At 39.8% G+C, this 24,978-nt stretch overlaps 1 protein-coding gene across 1 annotated transcript; it reads right to left on the bottom strand.

Moving 5' to 3' along the window:
- Positions 1-1,280: 1,280 nt before the first annotated feature.
- Positions 1,281-5,525, bottom strand: LOC149197547 (uncharacterized). The gene is made up of 2 exons (XM_089408721.1): positions 3,845-5,525; positions 1,281-3,604 (listed from the first exon to the last, which is right to left on the bottom strand). Exons 1-2 carry the CDS (start codon positions 5,523-5,525, stop codon positions 1,281-1,283), a joined length of 4,005 nt encoding a protein of 1,334 aa, XP_089264847.1.
- Between the last annotated feature and the right edge of the window lie 19,453 nt (positions 5,526-24,978).

The following is a 24,978-nucleotide window of genomic DNA, read 5'->3' as shown; positions in this document are numbered from 1 at the left end:
GTGCCCAGTACCTCCTTGGTGTACTTTTATGTGTTTTTCTTGCATTCATAGAATAATTTCTGTGATATAGGTTAAATCTTGCTTTGTTTTTTTTTTTCTCTGTAAGACTAGCTAATTATATTACAAAAAATCAAAAGTTACAGCAAAATTACACTAGAGCCATGGCCCTGCATCTCCTGAGAGATTTTTCCCCATGATAGACCCTTCAGAGTAGCATCATTACAGAATTGGGACATCTGAATCGACATAGCCAGCGTTTGAATCAACACAATAAACATGTAAACCGCCACAATGGACATGTGAACCGACACGATGGACAGACAAACCGACACGATGGACACATAGACTGACACGGTGGACATATAATCCGACATGGATGACACATATACAGACCGACAGAGAGAGCAGTAAATCGACAAAGAGCATGAAAGACAAACAGAGAGTTGCTTTCCTGGCAGCGGGAGACAGAGTGACGGAAGTGCTAGTCCTCATCGGTTGTATGGGGCTCATCCTTCGCCGGTCCTTTGAGATTCTGTGAGACCTCCATATCCAAGCGTAGCGACCTCTAAACCGGCTCACTGGGGCTAGCTTCCTTAGCTTGAGTGGCTTGGGGGGAGTCTGCTTTGGTTGGCCTCCGCATATCGACCGTGGGAACCTGCATATCAGTCACTGACACACCCAGGTTGTCCATAGGCCTTCTGAGAGCGCTACAGTGTTCCACCATGACGGAGACGATAAGAGTGTTGTTCTCCAGAGTGCAGGGGATCCGGTAGCGAACAGCCGGATGCTCCAAATGACCACAATCCGGAATGTCTCCCCACCCACGCACAGTGCCGCGTCCGACAAGTCTGTTCGAGCCTCTGTTATGCTCTGAAGTAATTTCCACCGAGGAGGAAGGCGAATTGACTGGTCGCTGAGTGGCAGAGCGGCCCCTGGAACCTCCCCGGCGACTGCTCATCCTGGGCCTCTCCCTTTGCATTGTCAAATTACCCGTCGGACAAGAATTCCTCTGAGGAATTGTGAACTGAGCCAGAGAATGTTCCACCTCTGCCAACGTATGCTCGGATTTCTTGCAGGAATGAATCCAGGCGACCTGGGGAGCGAAGATATTGAGCGCCATATGCCTCGATCGCAGCTGCACAATGAATGCCCTCTGAACCAGCAATAAAACCAAATTAACTGAGCCTCCCATCGCATTTAATTCATTTGCGTTTTGGTATGTCGTGGCTCGTCCGGGCTTACACCTGCCCACGTGACGAGCCACACCCGACACCTGCCCATCACGCCGCTTCATCACCCGCATCCGGGAGAGGGTAGTCTTTTTGCACCAGAGAGATGCAGTCTTTTTTGAACTGAGAATCATCAACCATGTCCAAGGAACCTGAGAAGTAAGGTGTCGACTGTAACACGCCATGATTTTCCATTCGATCTGCTACCTTGTTAGCAGTTCTCCTTACATGATGGAAGGATATGTTATGTGGATCATGAAGCTTTTCCTCCAGGGATTCCAAGCGGCTTAGCAACCTCCAGCTTGCTGCGATCTTGACTGCTTTGGCCCCTGCCTGTATTTTTTTAGCCGCCTCTATGAGTATAAGAGAATCGCCTTCAACTTCAAGTGGGGAGAAGTGTTGTTGTTCAGCGAGACATATTCCTTTCCAGAGACCTTCCAGTTCTGCCGCGTTGTTTGTGTCTGTGCCTAATGAGCCATAGTATAGATGTACCACTTCTCCTGTGTGTCGTCTGATGACTCCCCCAAATCCTGCAGGGCCAGGGTTACCTTTGGCTGCTCCGTCGAAGTTCAGCTTGTATGAGTTGAGTGCAGGTGGGGACCATGAAGATTGAGAGGCGGGTCTAATAGATGGATTGGCAATTACCTTGATTAAGGCCGAGAGATCAAGATTCCATTCTTTCAGAATGCGGCGCTCCTGCTGAGTTTCGGGCATGTCATTGTCATTCCAGGCCCTGATGGTCAGGGTTTCTTGAATGTTTTTTTTGAGGATGAGCCAGAGGTCGTCTATAGATCTGGATGTGTTGTTGAAGATTCTGTGGTTGCGCTCCTTCCAGAGGGTCCAGTACAGAAAGCCTGGTGTAATACTCCACAAAGAGTTGAGAATCTGGCTTTTGAATGGTTTTTTGGCCCAGTTCCTTATATTTTCCGTTATATCCGCTTGTCTTTGGGTTACTCTCATGTTGCATTTGTCCACTTTCTCCCAGAGCTGCGTTGCTAATGGGCACGCTTCCATTAGATGACTAATTGTTTCACAATTAATGTTGCAGTTTGGGCATCTAGAAGGCCCGACAAATCCTCTTTTTATCAGATTGTCCCAAGTGAGAATGCGTTTTCTGCTTAGTAGCCATAAGAAGGTAGAGATCTTGGGCCATAGCCCTGAGTGCCAAACTTGTTCCCAGATTTGATCCTTGACCGCCTGGAGATTGGAATAGCGCAGGTGATGGGCTTCCTTTGTGGTGAATGTTCCTTTGGTTGTGTAGCCCCATCGGAGTTTATCCTGCTGCTCGGAGTGGCGGATTTTCCTGCTTATGAGTTCCTGATCAATATCTGTATATAGTTCTCCCTGCCAATCTATTTGCCAGAGTCGTGCTGGTTTCCATGTCTGAAAGTCATGCTGTGTGGATGGCTGCCAGAACTGATGAACCTGTGTGATGCTCTCTTGCTTCATATGCTCTTGCCAAAGAGGTTTGTGAAACAAATTTGCAAGTTTAGGGAGTTGCTGCCAGGAGTCTTCCCAGAACCTGGCAATTTTGCCTGAGTGGATTTCCCAGAAACTATGTGCTTGTATGAAGCTGCTTTGAGTTTTTGCATTATTCCATATGAGAGATCCATGTGCTGTAGGGTTGATTCGGATGAGATCACTCCATTGGCTGCCGTTGGCGTATTTTGCTTGCCATAGTTGAGCCCATGGGGTATTTGGCTTGGAGACCCAATTCCACCAAATTCGAGCTCCCATTGTGTTATTGCTTTGAAGCGGGTCCCTAAGACCTAATCCGCCTTCTGATTTGGGTTTACAGACCTCTGACCAGTTGACAAGAGCCCACTTCCGATTCAGGCTTGTGGAGCCCCAGAGGAAGTTGCGTTGAAGATTGCGAATAGCTTTCAATACCCCTTTTGGAGCTGCCAGGATCGAGAAAAGATATAGCGGCATTGCTTGTAGTACTGATTTGATTAGGACTAGCCTACCTGCTAGATTTAAAGCCCGGAAAGTCCAGGATGAGAGTTTTGATTCGAGTTTATCCAAGAGAGTCCGCCATGACACCTGCTTGATGGCTGAGTCTGAAAGAGGAGCTCCCAGATATTTAGAGGGCAGGTGGGAGATTGTAAATCCCAGAATTCGGGCAATATTCCTTTGCGTGGAGGGAGGGGTATTGAAGAAGAAAAGTTGAGATTTTGCAGCATTGATGGAGGTGCCAGAGGCGTCAGAGAAGAGGGAGAGAAGTGATTTGAAAGCAGAGGCTTCTTTTGCGGAAGGGTGTCCGAAGAGCATAGTATCATCAACAAATTGCTGATGAGTCTGAGGAGATCGTCCATGGAGAGAGATGCCTTTGAGAGTTTGAGTGGAGACTGCCGATTTGAGGAGCCTGCTGAGCCCTTCAGCCATTAAAACGAAGAGAAAGGGTGACAGAGGATCCCCTTGCCTGATGCCACGCGAGGGCCGAAAGGGAGAAGAGGGAGAGCCATTCAGAAGGACAGAGAAGCTGGGAGAAGAGATTAGGTTCATGATCCATCTTGTCCAGGTTACATTGAATCCAAAAGCTAAGAGCATTTTGTGAATGAAATTCCAGCTAAGCTTATCAAAGGCTTTAGAGAGGTCTAATTTAAGAAGCATACCTGGTTTTTTGAGAAGCTTTAGAGAATGTATGACTTCGTTGGATAGAATTATTCCATCCATGATTTGCCGCCCTTCAACGTAACCTGTCTGTTCTGGAGAGATGAGCAGTGGAAGGAGCGGTTTGAGTCGATTCGCAATGACCTTTGAAATAAGTTTGTAAATCACATTGCACAGCGCTATTGGTCTGTATTTCTCAGGTTTGTTTGATGCCGCTTCTTTGGGTACCAATGCTATGAAGGTGGAGTTGAGGGCTGGGAGGACCCAGTGCATGCTTCGGGATTCCTCCACTAAGTCCCATACTTCAACTTTAATGAGTTCCCAAAATTCATGAAAGAAATTGGCGGTGAATCCGTCAGGCCCTGGTGCCTTGCCATCTTTGAGCTGAGCCATAGCTTCTTCTACTTCCTTTAAGGATGTGGTTTGGAGCAATTTGTTGTTGTGATCCTCATTTATAATTTTTGGAATATGCTGCGTGATAGCTCTGATTGCCTCATCCCGGTTGCCTTCAGGTTCTTTAAGAATGTCCTTGAAGTATCCTGTAAATTCTTTTTCCATGTCTTCATGAGCCTCAATTCTTTCACCCTGTTGATTGTTGACAAAGGTGATGTTGTTGTGCATACGCCGTTGTATGGTGGTTTTGTGGAAAAATTTTGTATTTTTCTCTCCATCTTTGAGCCAGCTGATTCTAGATTTTTGTCGCCATAAAGTTTCCTCTTGTTTTTGGCGTTCTTCAATTTGATTCCAGAGGATCTGCTCCTGTTGAGTTTGTTCTTCTGTGCGGCCTTCCAGAATGAGTGTTTGTTGTAGTGCTTTCATTTGCTGTTCCAATTTTTGTTTGCTCTCCTGTATGTTGCCAAAGTGAGTTCGGTTCCATACTTTAAGGACTTGTTTCAGATTTTTCAGCTTTTGTTGAAACTGGTACATCTTAGCTCCCGCAGGCGGGGTGTAAGATGCCCATGCATTATTGACCACATCCTTGAAATTGGAGTTGTTGAGCCAGAAGGCCTCGAATCGAAAGGGTCTGTTGCAACGATTGCCTGGTCTGGACCATTGGAGCAGAATCGGCCAGTGATCTGAGCCTCCTTGGGGTATAATTGAGGCATTAAAGTCCCCTCCAAGGTGGATCGCATTGTCTGAGATTAAAAATCGATCTAGCCTTGAGGCTATGTGGTGAGCACCGCGGCGCTTGTTGGACCAGGTAAAGGTGCCATTGGAAGTGGGGATGTCCATGAGCTGATTATCTTGAAGGAATTGCTTGAAGCCGCTACTGTCACTATCGAGCCTGGTTCTGCCTCCTTGTTTTTCTTCCAAGGATTTTATTATATTGAAGTCGCCTCCTCCAATCCATAAGGGGAAGTGTCTATTGTGATTGAGAATGGAAATCGTGTCCAGGATATCCAATTTTTGCTGGATTATCTGCGGGAAGTATACATTGGTGAGATGCCCATGGATGTTGGTTCCGATGAGGTGGAAGGTAGCTTGTATTACATGAAGAGTGGCGTGAAAATTATCTAGTGAAACAATCTGCGGGTTCCATAGAATGGCTAGACCGCCTGAAGCCCCAGAGGCATCTACTGAAACTGAACTGCTGCCTGCCCATATTTTATTACTTAGTCGGTCTATCACTGCACTGCTGCTTTTTGTTTCTTGAAGGAAAACTATAGCAGGTTTTTCTTGCATTATCAGGTTTTTGATCATTCTGTGTTTAGAGGGACTGTTGAGTCCTCTTACATTCCATGAAATGAGCTTCATGTAGACTGAGATTTGGGTTTATAGAACTTGGTCAACTTGGGGAATTGCCCCGAATCCATGAGTATTTCACCTACTATTATGGTTCTTTGAAGGTCTGTTTTTCTGCCCCTTTTCTTTGTATCTTTGAGGATCTTTTTTCCATCCCAGTGACTGCCTCCTTGTATTCCCAGGCTTTTATGGTGCTGCACCTTGGTAAGGACTCCTTCAAGTTTGTCTATTTGCCATGGGGGGATGGAGTTGTACTCTTTTTGTTTGCATGCTTTCTCAAGTTTGGAGATGTCTAGCTTGGAGATTTCAAGCTCTTCTAGATCTACGTCTTCCGGATCTTCCTCCATCTCTATTGGGGTGTTGTGGTCCTCCTCCGCTGCAACTTCATGAAGGCTCAGGGCTAGAGCTGCATCGAAATCCATATCTGAAGCTTGTTGAGTTTCTTCCAATACAGTTTTCCCCTTGGAAGGGAATATGGGACCAAGATCTGTAACCACTTTGGCTTTCTCCATGGACGGGGTAGGAGCAGAGATGGAGGATGCTGGGTCAGAGGAGAACAGGGGGTTGGAGCGGATAAGAGAAGGCGAGGGTGGGAGCGGCTGATCCGGGATATCAGAGATGGGGCTGTCTTGATTATCATGCGAGGCAAGAACAGAGAAGCGATTCTGGGGGTTCGCTTTAAAGGCTTGATCTGGAGCTGCTTGGTTTTTCTTGGCATGCCTGCGGCGGGTGGGGACTTTGGTGAAACCTTCTGAGTCCTTGTTGGAGTCATTAGATGGAGCCTTGGACTGAGCATTTAAGGGACAGTCTCGGAAAAGGTGGCCATGCTCATGGCATTTTCGGCAACGGAAAGGGATGTGCTCATAATCTAGAGTTTGTTTCCATTCATAGTCATCGTGAAAGAGACTTACCGTGTCTGCAAGGGTCTTGGTCAGATGCATCTGGACGCAGATCCTAGCATAAGAGGTGTATTTGCGTGTCTTTGTTTCTGTTGCTACTTTGATGAAGGTCCCCAGTTTGTTGCCAATGTCTGCCAATGTTTCTTCTCTCCAATATTCCACGGGAAGGGAATACATTCTTATCCAAACAGGGGCCCAACTGAAGTCTTCTTTATCAGGGTTGAATCTGGGCTTCCATTCCGTTAGATACAAGCCTGAAGAGTTAAAGAAGTATGGGCCTCCTTCGAATATCCTTATTTTGTCCTCTAAACAGTTGAAGATGGTTGTGAAGAAGCCTTTCGGGCCAAGTTGCAGAGTTACTTGTCCTTTGGGCTTCGATTTTGAAGCTATCCATCCTTGTAAGGATTTTTCTGTGGGCCAGAACCCCAAGAACTTTCCTATGAGTGCATAGTCCCGCATGAATTGGATTTCCCCATTGATGCGATGGCTTGGCAGTTCGACCTTGATCGGTTCTGCGGCTTTTGGAATACATGTAGCTGAGGTCACCTTTGTCGGAGGTGTCTCTGTTTTAGCGTGCTCATTATCGCCTTCGTTGTCCTCTTCATTCTGAACTGAATGCATCTGTTCCCCATTCGTCCTTTGCTTGTCTTTCTCAGATTCTCGTCCTGTGCCTGCGGGGTGCAGAGTCACAGGCTTCTGCGTCTTGTCAGTTGAGGTCGGGTCCATTGGAGGGGAGGCAGAGCTCTCCCCTCCTGCAGCTAGTGCCATAGGTGGCTTTCAGTGATAGAACCTGCGGCGGCAATGGCAGGTCTGTTCAGCGGCGGCTAGGGTTTGGAGTCGGCAGCTGGTGAATCGCATCAGAGCGTTTAATTGGTTAATCTATTGGGAATTCATTAAATCTTGCTTTGTTACTTAGGTTGTTTTTAATGATTAAGATAGTTTTTCATGCTTCAGGTTGATTTGATAGTTTGGTAACATAAAAGATCCACAAAAAGGCTACCAAGTAGTCCTTGATCTCATTTCTCCCTCCTTGGGACCATGAACTGAGACCAAGGCACACTTGCTACCACAGAAACATTGTTTTTGCCTTCCAATGCAATTTCTAGTGTTAGATTTTGAGTTGGAAAAGTTGATATCAGTTGTGTTTTCATGCTTAGGTCTGTTCTTGCTTAGTTTCCATATCTTTCTTGCATGAGTTCCTTTCTATAAACTTTTGTTCATCATGTTTCTGATTTTTAGGTCAGATTAGGTCAAAATAAATATATCTCTATTTTTCTTAGTCTTTTCTTGGATTAGTTTTGGAAAGTAGTGTGCAGAACACCTGTAAGACACTCTAGCCTATCCTTCCTCCATCATACAACCTGCTCCAATCCCTCGCTCAAGATATCCTTCACTCATTCGCCATACTTTCCCAACTTACCCTAATTTCTACATTTTTGTGCAACATTGTTTTCTTCATCTTTGAACAAATCCAACCATCTTCATCACTCCTGAGCTTCATTTACCAGGTCCTAGATCCCTTAACATCCCTATCCATCCTTCATTTCCACTTTCCCACCGTTTTTCCACCATCAACCCTCTAAAAACCACTTTCGGCCTGTTCCTGTAGAACTTCCTGTAGAATTTCCTGTAGATCCCCTGCAGCCTCCTGTAGAAGTTCACGCGAGCGATTTTTCGAGATCTGAGTGCAGTGGAAATCTCCAGAGGGTGCTAGGGACCCCTTAGGTCCTATCCACACCTTCCCAACCTCCTGCAAATGCCCACTCCATTTCCTTTCACCAATAGACCTCTGCACAGTAAAAAACAGTTAAAACACATGCATAATAATTCTGCATAAAATTGCTCAAAAATACAAAAAGATCATTTTTCCATATTTTCCTTCAGAAGTAGCTTAAACACATGCATTTTACCTTTTCAATAATCAATGACATTCATTTCAGTAGCTTATATCTTCTTTCTTGCACAAGTAGGGTTAATCGGTAAAACTAGGGTTCGCTAGGGTTTGCGTTTCCTTTTAGCTTTCATCTTCTTTCTGTAAGTAGACTAACCTCTTTTGAGTTAGATTTCATCCATCACAGTTAAAAGCCTCTTCTAAGAACTCATAGAAGTTGTCATAAGCTCCTAACGAACTTGTGTCAGCGGATCAAGTGACAGCTTGTAGTAAGAGCTAGTACTTGTGCATATATAGCACCATCGCTTCCAAGTTTGTTATGAACTACCGGGTTGATAAAAGTAAAGTAGGGAGTCCCAGGAGTTGTAGCATCATTGCTATAATACTAGAGCGCACCATATTTTTGGCGCCATTGTTGGGGAAGCCCAGAGTACTTTGTGATTACTGCTTTCTTCTATTTTTTTCTGCAACATTCTGCTAAGTAGTTTATTTCATTTCAAATTCTGCAATTTTCATTTCAGCAAGCGTAGATTAGACATTTCCTGATTTCATTTCAATTTCATAATTTTATTTCAGCAAGGCGTAGATTAGCTATTTCTTGCTTTCATTTCAATTCCGCAATTTCATTTCAGCAAGCGTAGATTAGACATTTCCTGCTTTCATTTCAATTCCGCAATTTCATTTCAGCAAGCGTAGATTAGCTTTTTCCTGCTTTCATTTCAATTCTGCAATTTCATTTCAGTAAAATAGATTAGTCCTTTCCTACTTTCATTTCAATTCTACATTTTCATTTCAGCAAGATATATTTTAGTTAGTTGCAATTTGTTGTTCAATCAATTTTAGTTTTGTAGGTACAAGTAGAGAAAAAAAAAAAAAATCAACCAAAAAGATTTCCTTTCATGCCTTATAGGAGTAGAGATAATTCAAAAAAATGTTTGCACAACACCCCCATTGTTTCACATAGCCAACCTTTTCTCTTCTTCGATGGTTGTGATTAAGAAGAACCCTTAGGTGGACAACAAGACATATTTGAAGAACCTATAGGGGAGAAGAAGAAGAAAACATTACTCTGGAGCAAATGGCTGAAAATAGAAATGTTGGGAGCAGTACCTTTTCTTTCAACTCATCCATTGAAGGTGAAATTGGAAACATGTGGGAAGATTTCAAGAGCGAGATGAGACAGACTATTGCCATGCAAATGGATACCTTACGGATCCAAAGGAAGCAAGAGGAAGTTGAGAGGGCTTTGGCCATCTTTTGTCCTAGGTGCACTAGAAAGCATCTTAGGAACGAATGTCCATTGCACTCCATAGAAGTGTGTTTTTTCTGTGAAGAAGACCATCCTATGAATCAGTGCCATTCCTTGCTTGGAATTAAAGTTGCATATCAGAGGGCCAAAGGCACCACTGAACCACTCTATTTCATGAACCAAAGGAGGCCACATGGACCCAGACCTTACCAGCAGGGAATGCAAGGGACATCCTAGACTTATTACAACCCCTATCAAGCCACTTCCATGCCTTCTTGGGGTTCCCCTACTCATCCTTCCTAGTCCACACCCCCTCCTTGGTCGTATCCATCTCAATATCATGCTCAACCAGCTACTGATCCATTTCACCCCTATGCTTAGCCACAACCTCAGTGGAATGCACCTCATCAAAGGTGGAGGCCCTAGTACAACTCTCCTCCCGCTCCTTTGCCTCCACCACCTGCTCAACTGCAACCATCGCCTCCTGCTCCACCAAGGCAAGCCCTAAATGCCTGCTCAACAAAACTTGAACCCAAATAATAGGCAGGCTCAGAAAGTATATAGTGGGAAAAAACTTGCCCAACCACAACCCCATTCACATCCATCTCAAATATACACCCCCACTCAACTACTCGTTCCACCATTTCAAAACCCGCACATTAGAGTAGCTCAACCCAATTGCAAAGCTGAGGTACAACACTTCCAAACAACTCCTCTTGAGCTCAATGATATTCACCATACTCAGGAAGAGTATTGCAAAAAAAAGATTATATTGACAGCATTGAGGGACCACATCCAGCAAAAGAAGATTTAAAAGAGGAGATCAAGGGACCATGGGTTGCACTTGATGAAGAGAAGACATCAAAATCAGAGATCGAGAGAACTCCCTCATGGCTACCATCAAATCCTCCATGTATTCAAGAGAAAATTCAACAAAAAGAGGAAGATGTGAAGGTCATGGTAGAAGGTGACATGAAGAATTATCCAGATCAGCAAAAGGACCAAGGATATCATAGCTATATTGAGATATGGTTCCAGACGGTCACTAAGTTGCAGCAATACTCTCTTCCACAACTATGCTTGATCCCTTCAAAGTCAAATCATTTGGTTTTTCAAATTCGGATACCTGTCAAAGCATGCATTCCAAGCCTCCACATCATTTTTTTCTCTCATCTCGATGTGCACATGGCTCCATTGGAAGTATTCTTATACTTGAAAATGATTTTGTTTTTCAAGTAGGGTAGGGTAGAAAAAAAAGAAAAAAGAGAAAAAGGAAAAAATGAAAAATAAGAGAAAAATAAAAATCTGAGGTGAAAACTTCCTCGAAGGCGCCTCAGATTGGCTCATTGATTGGAAACCTCCATGAGGCATTCAATGGGTTAGAAAGAAGAGAAAAGAAAAAGGGAATAATATCCCTGGGTGAAAACCTCCCTTGAAGGTGCCCAGGGCAGGCAATTAGGGGGAAAACCTCCTTGAGGTGCCCTAGTTGTTTAAAAAAAAAGAGAGAAAAAGAAAAAAGAAAAATGAATTTCCAATTGTATTGCAAATCTGCAGGAGAACTTTAGGAAGTAGCAGTAGGTGCCAAGAAAGCTCTGAAACCAATAACAACACCTATCCTACCTTCCCTCACCCTTCTCCATCATTCTTGACATCCTTTCCACCTCATTATGCTTCTTTTCTGAAAACTGTGTTTTCTACAGGAGGATCTTGTAGAAATTACAGAGAGCTAGAAATGGATTTCAAAAGTAGTTTGAGGAACAGGGAAGCTTCATAAAGGGTTCATAAATCCTCCTGCAGTCTTCAAACCCCTCTTCCATCATTTCCATGCCTACATCACACCCCAAGTTGATTTTTCCTACTGTCCAAAAAACTGCAGAATGCTCTGATACATAAAGTAGAAATTTGTTTTTTTCCCTAACTTGAAAGCCATGCATCCATTTAAAAAATTGTTACATGGGGAGTTTTATAGGGATGATGACAACATGCCCAAGCAATTTCAGCCAATTCCAGTGCACGGTTTCCAAGAAATCAGCGTCCATCACCTTCAACCATTTTTGCATTTTCTCCATATTCGTGCATCCATTTAAAAACCTGTTTCATGGAGAGATGCATATGGGTGATAGTAACCTGCCCAAGCAATTTCAGTCAATTCCAGTGCACGGTTTCTGAGAAATTGACCTTTGTCACCTTTAGCCATTTTCATTTTTTCTCGAAATCTATGCATCCATTGACCACAATTTTTCTATGGGAGGTGCATAATGGCGATAGAAACATGCTCAAAAAATTTTAGGTCAATCCGGCCTATCGTTTGGGAGCTATGGGTAAAACAAGACGTTGTCTTGCATAAATCTAGCATCAATAACATGAGGGTGCAAATCTGAAGGTTGAAACAGACTCTTGTAGCTTAGATCCAGCCAGAGGATACTTGCACAAGAAAAATAGTCATACATCAAACAACAAAAAGCATATAGCATAAGGGATACAAGCATGCAGCAATTGAATATGAGCATGTAGTAGCAAAAGAACCAAGCAGCACGCACATTTTGACTTAGAGGTAAGTGTCTAAACCAGTTCCTCTATTTGCATCTGTATGATTCAAAACTTCATAAACGAATGAAATGGTTGGATTAAGCCAAAAAGGTGGCCAGTTAACTGGAAACCCTCAGCTGGTTCAATTGCACTCATCTGGAGATCACCCAGCACACGTGTATAGTCAACTCACGGGAAATTTAAAAAACAGGTAGTGGCAGATGTTTTGAACTCCAGCGCAACTGATGTCATGTGAATAATAGGTAGAAAACATGAATTTTGATAACAGCACTACAATGGGGACCAACGGTCTGCATGGGGCCAACGTAAACTTGGCCAGCTCACCCTCCATCACCGGAAGTCTCCATAAACAGTCGCAAGAACTCATCTTTGAAACACTGTCACCACTTTTGTTTCCATTTTATCATCATTCCCATAGCTGCAACAAGCTCTATACTACCTCCATAACAGTGAACCAGTTGTTCTCTGCCATTTTTCAAAACCCTCCTGCTTATCGGGTTCTATGGGAACGGTAAACACAGTCAACAGGAGCTGAAAGATTTCTACAGGAAAGGCAGAGAATAGCTCTACAGAAAGAAAACCCGGGATTTCCATCGAAATTCAAGCTCAAAACAAGGTAGGCTCGGGAAAAATTCTCCGTGCATGATTTTTTTGAGTAAGGTGGTGAATTAAACATGGCATTAGATTGAAAAAAGAGAGTGAAATTCTACCTGCACATTGAAAAAAGTGAAAGGCTTCCTGCATATTTTCCCTAAGTCTACACAGTTTCTGTTTTCTTCTCTGAAATTTGCCTCCTCCTTTTTCAAATTCTCCTATAAGGAAGATACATGCAACAGTAGAGGCCAACCTGTGTGTGTGAAAAGAAAAAACAAATTTGCATATCTATCTACTGCTGAAAAAAGAACCTGTGTCCTTATCCTCTATTCTGTAGAAAAAAAGTTCTTTTCAAAAACAAAAAGTCAAATTCAGGGCGACAGCAGTTTAAAACAGGGAAATTATTGCCATTTAATGTTGTAAGGAGAAGCACGGGGAATTCCTTCTTGGTTTCAAAAAAAAATCAAATTCAGCTATCCTATGTTTCAGTCTTGACTGTTTTTTCCACTTGAGCATTTTTTTCTGATTAAAACACAAAAATAAGCACTCAAAACCATGCCAGGAAGATTCATGAGAAAAGAACCTTTAAACTCTATCAAATTGTATGAGCACCCTAAGGTGGTGGCCCTTTTCACCAGGGCAAATTGGATATCCTTCTTTGACAGAATTTAGGGTTATTATGAGGAGGTGACTGAAGAGTTTTTGATGTCCGTAAGACCACATTCGAAAACACATGCCACAGTTAGTTTTAGGGGTTTGACCCTAGAGCTTACACCTGATTTCATCAGGAGAATCACCGATCTCCCACTTGGGCTTCCTTGGAGTAAAGAGGAGAAATCATTGGGACAATTTGCTAAGAAGACATTTTTTCTGCCTGAGGAGCATCCTGTAGAAGATAAAAATGGGGTCAGAAGGACAAGCTTGCCTCTTCTCTGGAGTGAATTCAGTTACCAAATAATGAAGTATATCACATGTGAAGGGAGGTTCAACATCATTTATGGTTATCATTTCAGGTTGTTACATGAATTGAGGTATGGAATGGACTTGCCTCCAGCTAGAAAACTAAGCATCCCATATTTCCTCCTTCAGTCTTTAATTGAATGTGGTACAAAGCTAAATGCAGGGGTCCCATATCAGTTGGCCCACCATGGGCTCATCAAACTATTGGTGGAAGATGCTTTACATGCATATACTATCCCCATAGCTTGGGGAATCTTCAGAAATATGTCCAGGGATGATGACATCAGAACTTTGACTGAGGACATTAGCCCATCCAGCAGTGATGAGGAGGAGCAAACTGAAGAAATTGAGAAGAACAATGATGAGGGAGCACAAGACATTCAAGCAGAGGGCAAAATAGAGGAAGACCAGAAAGAAAAAAGAGGAATTTGACAAGACTGCTGAGCCTAAGATAGAAAAGGAGACAACAACAAAAACAGAGAAGGGAAAGAGGACAAAGGTTGGGAAGAAAAGGCCAAGAAAGCCCAAAAGAAGATTGTCACAGCCAAGGTAGGGACCCAGCAAGAGAAAGAAAAGACACACCCTGAGATATCAGTGACACAAGCAGAAATAATGGGCATAGAGATTTCTACAGGAAGTGAAGGAAAAGAACAGCAAAAAGAAGCATCCCCTGAAATGCTGGGAAGGGAAGCAGTAGTTGTGCTTGCTGCATTAAGCACACCAACAAAACAAAAAGAAAAGAAAAAAAGGTAGGCCTCCATGTATTTCAAGGCCAGGAAAAGCACAAGAATTCAAACAAGCAAAATAGGAGGAGTAGTGGAAGGACATGGACAAGAAGGCAGAATTTTATGGCACACATGAGCAGACCACATTAGAAGCTTGGGATGATAGGGAAGCCACCAAGGCCATCAAAGATGAAGAGACATATTAGTTGCTCAGAGGATGAGCAACACCTTCAGTAGGGGGATGATGATGAACCCTAGAAATGAATGATTATATGGGCTCATCTTAACTCTTAATTTGACTTAATCCACCATTCTCATTAGTTTATTGCATCTTTTTTATTATATTTATGCTAATAGAGTGAATTGGGTTAGTCATTATGCCAAAAAGTCTAATGTGTGCTTTATGCAGATTTTTGGTCAGTTTTGAGACAAAATCGAAGGTTTAATGAGCATTTGGCAGCCAAATTTGTGAAAGAACAAGGGAGAGGATTTGTAGGAGGGTGTCCCCTTCATTTATGAGCCCTTACTTCAAATTCTCCATAAAAAACTTGGAGCACAATGCCAAGGGGCAGCCAAGTAAGTCAAGTGGGACTGTTGTTATCTTTGGTTCCAGGAAGCCGAGTTCCTTGATTTTAGGAGGACTGTTGGAGGTCCCAATTTGTATAAATAAGAAGGCTTAGGGCCTCAGTTTTGTTAGTCATATTTTAGTTAGATTTTAGCCATTTGATAGTCTATTTTCGCACTTTAGTGCAGCTCTGTATCAGTACATTTTCGAGTTCTTCTTGCAGACAGTTTTTGTGATGTAACTATTATTTTTTGATCAATGAAGATGAATCCAGCTTCGAACCAGCTCTGATCTTTCTTAGGAGGTTGTAGCTCTTGGGGTTGGGCCCAACCCAAGTACCCAGTACCTCCTTGGTGTACTTTTATGTGTTTTTCTTGCATTCATAGAATAATTTATGTTATATAGGTTAAATCTTGCTTTGTTACTTAGGTTGTTTTTAATGATTAAGATAGTTGTTCATGCTTCAGGTTTATTTGATAGTTTGGTAACAGAAAAGATTCACAAAAAGGCTACCAATCAGTCCTTGATCTCATTTCTCCCTCCTTAGGACCATGAACTGAGACCAAGGCACACTTGCTGCCACAAAAACATTGTTTTTACCTTCCAATGCAATTGCCAGTGTTAGATTTTGAGTTGGAAAAGTTGATATCAGTTGTGTTTTCATGCTTAGATATGTTCTTGCTTAGTTTCCATAGCTTTCTTGCATGAGTTCCTATCTATAAACTTATGTTCATCATGTTTTTGGTTTTTAGGTCAGATTAGGTCAAAATAAATAAATCTCTATTTTTCTCAGTCTTTGCTTAGATTAGTTTTGGAAAGTAGTGTGCAGAACACCTGTAATACACTCCAGCCTATCCTTCCTCCATCATACAACCTGCTCCAGTCCCTCGCTCAAGATCTCCTTCACTCATTCGCCATACTTTCCCAACTTACCCTAATTTCTACATTTTTGTGCAACATTGCTTTCTTCATCTTTGAACAAATCCAACCATCTTCATCACTCCTGAGCTTCATTTACCAGGTCCTAGATCCCTTAACATCCCTATCCATCCTTCATTTCCACTTTCCCACCGTTTTTCCACCATCAACCCTCTAAAAACCACTTTCGGCCTGTTCCTATAGAACTTCCTGTAGATCCCCTGCAGCCTCCTGTAGAAGTTCATGCGAGCGATTTTTCGAGATCTGAGCACAGTGGAAATCTCCAGAAGGGTGATAGGGACCCCTTAGGTCCTCTCCACACCTTCCCAACCTCCTGCAAATGCCCACTCCATTTCCTTTCGCCAATAGACCTCTGTACAGTCAAAAATAGTTAAAACACATGCATAATAATTCTGCATAAAATTGCTCAAAAATACAAAAAGATGATTTTTCCAAGCTTAAACACATGCATTTTACCTTTTCAATAATCAATGGCATCCACTTCAGTAGCTTACATCTCCTTTCTTGCACAAGTAGGGTTAGTCGGTAAAACTCGGGTTCGCTAGGGTTTGTGTTTCCTTTCAGCGATCATCTTTTTCTGCAAGTAGACTAGCCTCTTTTGAGCTAGCTTTCATCCATCACAGTTAAAAGCTTCTTCTAAGAACTCATAGAAGTTGGCTTAAGCTCCTAGCGAACTTGTGCTAGCGGATCAAGTGACAGCCTGCAGTAAGAGCTAGTACTTGTGCATATAGCACCATCGCTTCCAAGTTTGTTACGAACTACAGGGTTGATAAAAGTAAAGTAGGGAGTCTTAGGAGTTGCAGCATCATTGCTGCAACACTGGAGCTCACCAGTCGCACCACCACGAGCGGCTGGGGGCGCGGGCGACCGATTAAATAAGTCGCCCGCCCCTCGGTCGCCCGTGGTGGCACAACCGTGGGCGGAGGGCCTGCGTGTAGGCCCTCTACCCATTGTCGTGCCACCATGGGCTGCTAGGGGGCGGGTGAGCGGCCGATTCCCAGAATCAGCCACCTGCCCCCCGGCTGCTTGTGGTGGCACAGCCGTGGGCGGAGGGCCTGCATGCAAACCCCTCCACCCAAGGCCACGCCACCACGGGCGGCGAGGGAGCTGGTGGCCATGCCAATTTTTTTTTTTTTTTAATAAAAAAAATCAATAAAAAACATTTAAAATTTTTTAATTTTTTTTTTTTTAAATAATTTTTTAAAATTTTTAAATTTTAAGTTAAGAAAATGAAATTCATTTAAAAAAAATAATTTTTTTTTAACGATTTAAAAAAATAAATCGTTTTAAATAATAATAATAATAATTTTTTAATAAAAAAATTGTTTAAAAAAAATTAAATTTTAAAATTTTTTTGGTTTTTTTTTTAATAATTTTCATATTTTTTTGGTTTTTTGGTTTTTTTTTTTTTTTTTTTTTTTTTTTTAATAATTTGAGTTTACTTTTTTTTAATATTAATTTTATTAGTTTTTTAATTTTGTTTTGGTTAATTTTCCTTTTTTTTAAACTAGTTTGTTTTTAATTTTATTTATTTTTTCCTAGTTTTTGCTAATGTTTTATTTTTTTAATTTCTCTATTTTTACTTACTTATATATATATATATATATATATATATATATATATAGTAATTTTTTTTTTTTTTTTCCAAATTCTTTAATGGTTTTTGAGATAAATTTTTTTTAGCATTTTTTATTTTTTATTTTTGTCTTTATATATATATATATATATATATGATTTTTAGAGACAATTATTTCATGTGGATTGAAAATTTAATTAACGACGTATAAATATGTAGAATATCGAAAATGCAAAATATCGACCTTCTTCTTTAAATATGCAAAACAATAAAAACCTCACTACAAAATAAATAAAAAATAAAAAGAAGAAAATATGAAGAAGAAGACCAATTCCAAAATTATTAAATTTACAAAATAATTATTTACATTTCATACATTATAAAACTAAAAGTAGAAAAAAAAATCCTTTTAAAAAAAGGGCATGGTGTAGAATTACCACTTTTTAAAATCAACATCAAAATCACTACCATTCTTAAACGAAATGTACATAAAAAATTTATAGTGCCAAAAACTATGCTCTAAAAAAAACATGTGTGTTCTGCATCACCCCTTTTCAAAATCGAGTCACGTTTTTGCTATCTCTACAAAATGGGTAACAATATCAGTTCCCGTTTCAAAGTTTACGTTGTTCTTTTTTTGGGTTGGTCTTTAACTATTTTTTAACCTATTATGAAAACAACAATAAATTCCTATTAAAATCCTTCACTGAAATTCCCTGAACACCAAATGGTTTTTAAATTATAAAATTGATGAATAGTTTCCTAAATCTCCTCTCAATTATATTAATCACTCTTGAAAACCTATTTAGTGAGCACTCTTAACTAATTGGGGAAAAAGGGGCTCCGTGCGATTTAAAATTGGCTCAAGTTTTGTTTGAGGGATTCTAATACTAGTCACTTAATAAGGTATGCATGTTTTGTAGAAGGCACAATCTCTAGAATGTGTGTGTTTTTGCTTGATTATATTTTTTATTATATATATATATAAAATTTAAAAATAACATAAAGTTAAATCTCTTATAATTTCCTCTGATGGGGGTGATGAAATGACAATAGGTTGGGCCTCAGGGCTTTCCTCCACCACGCGGTGCACATACGACATTTAACACAAGCTTTCATTACCCTGTACTCCTCTTGGGCAATCATTCTAGACGGGGCAGTGGGTATGTTAACAAGGGTGGTGGAGTTCTTGTTACAATTGGGAATTTGGACGATGTATGTTGGTAAATGGGAAGGTTACAGAGTGGACGATGGCAACCATAGTAGCTTGTTGAGGTTTTGGCTCTGGAGCTGCGGCATTGTGGAAGTGAGGTCCACTCTAGTTTGGTAGAAGTGTGGCTTTCAAGGAGCATCTGGGATCTTGGCTCTCTTCTAAGAGGAAAACGGTGTGTTGGCACTATCTAGGGTTGGAGATTATGTTTCAGTTACACCCCCTAGCTCTGTTGGCTCAAGTTAGTCTCTCTCAATGGTTTTGAATTAGGAATTGTGCTCCCGTTTTAAGGAAAACTCATAGGAATATCCTGTGCGTCATATTTTGTCTTGGGGTCCCCGGGGTGGCTGTGACTCTATCTTGGGATTTGGTTTTTTCTACATTTTCTTGATAATGGTGGGGTTATCAAGTTGGGTTTACCTTCTGGGTCTCTTCAACTCATGCTCGGAAGCTTTTCGCACCCAGGATTTCCTTTTCATTCTCTCTTTAAGGGTTACCTGGTCAAAGGGTTGTCAATATTTGATTTTCAAACGGGTAGTAGTTTTCTCCTCACTCTTTCTGGCTTTGGTGTCTCCAACATCCCTTTTCAAGCTACTGGGGAGATCGCTGGTGGTGTTTGTGGGCTTAGGGATACTTGGACCGAACCTCTCCTTGTGAATTATTGGGTAGCCCCTTGTGGTAGAGTATCTGGTTTTTCCTAGCCCTTTCAGGTGTCCTCTTCCCATGACTGGTGTGGTTGCTATGTCTGTTCTTTTCATTGTAGGTTTACTTCGAGGTGTCTTCAATCCTATTTGACTAATATCCCAACTATTAGATCAATGCCTCATCAGCACGGGAGGCCTCATCACGGGGGTGGAAATTTCGGGAATGTCGGTCGCCCCTCTCCTCAGATGTAATATACCCTACTAGATAACATTGTTTTAATTTTGTGTTTGTATTAATGGAAGTGGAGCCATAATGATACTTTGAATAATTATTGTAAGTAAGTATTTTTTCTTATCAATAAAAGAAAAAGGGAAATATATATTAAGGGAAACTACGCACTCAGAGAAGACACTCGAGAATGAGATTGATAAATTATTCATGATCAGAATTCTTGAAGATCCAAGATAAGATTAAGCGAGGGAGAGAAAATCCCTTAGTAAAGCTTAGGTGGAGAAAGATGCTAGACTGGTTTCTTTTAAAGCACTACGGGAGAGAAAGGTGGGCTTTAAAAGAAAAATCCTAGACAAGAAATAAATAAAGCTTACAAAAGTGGGATGTCGCTGAAATAGAAACAATATCATGAAGAAGGTGTAGGTTGTAACCCCGTACAGAAATTACCTACATACGAATTCTAAAAATAGAAAATAAACAAAGGTGAGAGCATAATACATAAAAAAATATACACAGAGATTTTCCCTTGGATCCAAAAACCGGGACTACCAGATTGATTTTTCATTATGTTCCTTTAATTGTTACAATATATATATATATATATATATATATATATATATATATATATATATATATATATATATATATATATATATATATATATATATATATATATATATATATACACATGCCGAAGCATCCATTAACCCTGGATTATAACATAACCCAACATAATAAAATATAACACAACCCAACAGAAGGGTAATAATTACCCAAAGGGATAATCAATGAGGTTATTAATTCTCTTCTCTAGAAAACAATCTAAGCTTGGGGGGAATTGGAGGTAGTTCATGTATGGGTGGTCAGTGTGTTACTCTAGTGCAGGTTATTTAGTGAACGGGACAACAAGAATTATGATTATATCTAAGCCCACTTATGAATGTGGTTAATTTGTTGCTGCTATAGAATATGGTCAATCATCTACTGTTAATGATTAAGCTTGTTTCTTTTTCTCCTATCGAATGTAGTAATTCATTGATGTTAATGAATATGATTAGTTCTTGAATGTTATTGTAGTAATATAGATTTATAGTAAATTTAGTCAAGTTACTGTGTATTTTAATGCTCTTTGTCAAGAAGTTTAGTATGGTATTATTTTGAATGTATGGGTGAGAAAAAAATATTGTCCTGAATTTAATACTTTTTAGCACTCTATTCTGAATAGATTCACATTTTATGTTAGGAACTTGAATACTAGAGCAACACAAGAATGCGAGAGTATGAAACACCCACATGATAAGGCCTAAATGGTCCCTGGGACATAACCTTTTGAGGTCATAGGTGGGTGATAATGAGAGTTATGTAGCAGCGGCGGAAACTGCAAGCTCAAACACATTAATAATAAGTATATGTAGAGCAGAGAAATAAAATAAGTTGTTTCTATAGTGATAAGTAATTAGCGACTGTGCGTTTGATTTGGAAATAAGTAATGAAATGTAAATTACAGTTAGTTGTGCGCTTAGGCAACTGTAAATCAAACAACCTTTTTTCCTAAAATGAATAGAACATGTAGGAGATATAAAATCATAGACCTTGAAGGATCATATAGTAAGTGTAGGAATCATTTTTTTTCCCTGAGGACTGAGCATGCATCACATTTATTCCAGTGTGAGGCATGAAATAAGTTGATCACCCAAGAGGGTTCATTAGTTCAACTATCTTAGCTGCAACCCCAAAACCCAAATCTAGTAGGTCAAATGGGCATAAGTGAACCCAACTTCATGTAGTATATACATTCAAATTATAACTTTATACATATTTCGACTTATGCATAATTCAGAACGAGAGATTACAATTACTGGGTTAAAATTTGAGTTCAAGACCATATGCATGTGACTTATTACAATCTAAAAACTAGATATAAGTTGAACTATAACTGAGCATGATTGAAAAAAAAATACTACATGCATGTGACTTATCATAGTCCAAGAACCATATCCAAAGTAACCTGTAAACTGAACATGATAAAAGCAATAAAATACTCTGAAAGTGAATAGAGCTCATACACATACAACTCATGTTGCTAGGCTTATTAATAACAATGATAATTAGAAATCAATTACATAATGAATATCAGATATCACAAACGATTCTTTGGATGCTATTATCATTAACAAAAAAAAATATTGTCCACAATATACATGTGTGTGTATCCTTTTCCATTTAAATATAGAACACAACATTTGACAGGAGAAACTTGTCATGTGCAGAGTTGTTGATGAATCATACTTAATACAATCGAAAACTATAGAAAAAAATAAGGTACTCAAAACTGGAATTTCATGTACATTAATTAACCCTCTAGAGGAACACATTCTGCCCCAACTTCACTCCCAATTACTATCATTTTTCCGAGACTATGTGAACTTAGAAAGGAAAATAAAGTATCTCCTCTTAACTAGCAGTATATGGGCATAGCTCCAAAACACAAAACAAATGACACTCTACTTAATTGGATAATCCAACATCAAATTGTGAAACCCTAGTAGCTAAGCATTGTAAGAGGTCCAACCATAGAAAGGATACAACCAAAAGAGTTGGACCACATGAAAAACCTGCAAGGCCACTAAAAAACAAACAACATGAGGAGAGGGGCTGAGACATAGCACCAACTCAACATTGTAGATAATGCCACAAATGCATGCAAAACAACTGGGAAAGGAACTATCCCAGAGGTATAACCATAAAAACATAAACAAACTACTAGTGAACAGAGCAGGTACTCTCCCTGTGTACAACCTCAAAAACAAGTAAAGAGGACAAACCGTTGCAGGTATTCTAGCGAGAAACCACCCTAAAAAAATGATTCAATAACCACCAAAAAACTAGATAACTATAAACCTTCATATCCCTATAAGGAGGAGAGAATTAAGTCTAATCATCCAATCCTGAAGACACAACTGGAAAAAAAACAAGGCATAAAGTGGAGACCCGGAATTTGGGTGGTGAAGCCATTGGTAGAGCCAAAGGCATGGTTAAAAAAAAAAACCAAAACCCGGAAAACATGCCACATAGTCAGGTGTCCTCTTCCCATGACTGGTGTGGTTGCTATGTCTGTTCTTTTCATTGTAGGTTTACTTCGAGGTGTCTTCAATCCTATTTGACTAATATCCCAACTATTAGATCAATGCCTCATTAGCACGGGAGGCCTCATCACGGGGGTGGAAATTTCGGGAATGTCGGTCGCCCCTCTCCTCAGATGTAATATACCCTACTAGATAACATTGTTTTAATTTTGTGTTTGTATTAATGGAAGTGGAGCCATAATGATACTTTGAATAATTATTGTAAGTAAGTATTTTTTCTTATCAATAAAAGAAAAAGGGAAATATATATTAAGGGAAACTACGCACTCAGAGAAGATACTCGAGAATGAGATTGATAAATTATTCATGATCAGAATTCTTGAAGATCCAAGATAAGATTAAGCGAGGGAGAGAAAATCCCTTAGTAAAGCTTAGGTGGAGAAAGATGCTAGACTGGTTTCTTTTAAAGCACTACGGGAGAGAAAGGTGGGCTTTAAAAGAAAAATCCTAGACAAGAAAGAAATAAAGCTTACAAAAGTGGGATGTCGCTGAAATAGAAACAATATCATGAAGAAGGTGTAGGTTGTAACCCCGTACAGAAATTACCTACATACGAATTCTAAAAATAGAAAATAAACAAAGGTGAGAGCATAATACATAAAAAAATATACACAGAGATTTTCCCTTGGATCCAAAAACCGGGACTACCAGATTGATTTTTCATTATGTTCCTTTAATTGTTACAATATATATATATATATATATATATATATACACATGCCGAAGCATCCATTAACCCTGGATTATAACATAACCCAACATAATAAAATATAACACAACCCAACAGAAGGGTAATAATTACCCAAAGGGATAATCAATGAGGTTATTAATTCTCTTCTCTAGAAAACAATCTAAGCTTGAGGGGAATTGGAGGTAGTTCATGTATGGGTGGTCAGTGTGTTACTCTAGTGCAGGTTATTTAGTGAACGGGACAACAAGAATTATGATTATATCTAAGCCCACTTATGAATGTGGTTAATTTGTTGCTGCTATAGAATATGGTCAATCATCTACTGTTAATGATTAAGCTTGTTTCTTTTTCTCCTATCGAATGTAGTAATTCATTGATGTTAATGAATATGATTAGTTCTTGAATGTTATTGTAGTAATATAGATTTATAGTAAATTTAGTCAAGTTACTGTGTATTTTAATGCTCTTTGTCAAGAAGTTTAGTATGGTATTATTTTGAATGTATGGGTGAGAAAAAAATATTGTCCTGAATTTAATACTTTTTAGCACTCTATTCTGAATAGATTCACATTTTATGTTAGGAACTTGAATACTAGAGCAACACAAGAATGCGAGAGTATGAAACACCCACATGATAAGGCCTAAATGGTCCCTGGGACATAACCTTTTGAGGTCATAGGTGGGTGATAATGAGAGTTATGTAGCAGCGGCGGAAACTACAAGCTCAAACACATTAATAATAAGTATATGTAGAGCAGAGAAATAAAATAAGTTGTTTCTATAGTGATAAGTAATTAGCGACTGTGCGTTTGATTTGGAAATAAGTAATGAAATGTAAATTACAGTTAGTTGTGCGCTTAGGCAACTGTAAATCAAACAACCTTTTTTCCTAAAATGAATAGAACATGTAGGAGATATAAAATCATAGACCTTGAAGGATCATATAGTAAGTGTAGGAATCATTTTTTTTCCCTGAGGACTGAGCATGCATCACATTTATTCCAGTGTGAGGCATGAAATAAGTTGATCACCCAAGAGGGTTCATTAGTTCAACTATCTTAGCTGCAACCCCAAAACCCAAATCTAGTAGGTCAAATGGGCATAAGTGAACCCAACTTCATGTAGTATATACATTCAAATTATAACTTTATACATATTTCGACTTATGCATAATTCAGAACGAGAGATTACAATTACTGGGTTAAAATTTGAGTTCAAGACCATATGCATGTGACTTATTACAATCTAAAAACTAGATATAAGTTGAACTATAACTGAGCATGATTGAAAAAAAAATACTACATGCATGTGACTTATCATAGTCCAAGAACCATATCCAAAGTAACCTGTAAACTGAACATGATAAAAGCAATAAAATACTCTGAAAGTGAATAGAGCTCATACACATACAACTCATGTTGCTAGGCTTATTAATAACAATGATAATTAGAAATCAATTACATAATGAATATCAGATATCACAAACGATTCTTTGGATGCTATTATCATTAACAAAAAAAAA

The sequence above is a fragment of the Pinus tabuliformis genome, chromosome 2_2 (assembly GCF_031772625.1).
Source record: "Pinus tabuliformis cultivar Carrire ecotype Pingquan chromosome 2_2, CPIR1, whole genome shotgun sequence".
NCBI classification, from domain to species: Eukaryota; Viridiplantae; Streptophyta; class Pinopsida; order Pinales; family Pinaceae; genus Pinus; species Pinus tabuliformis.
The sequence above is the reverse complement of the archived record's forward strand: the minus strand, read 5'-3'. Positions and strand labels throughout refer to the sequence as shown.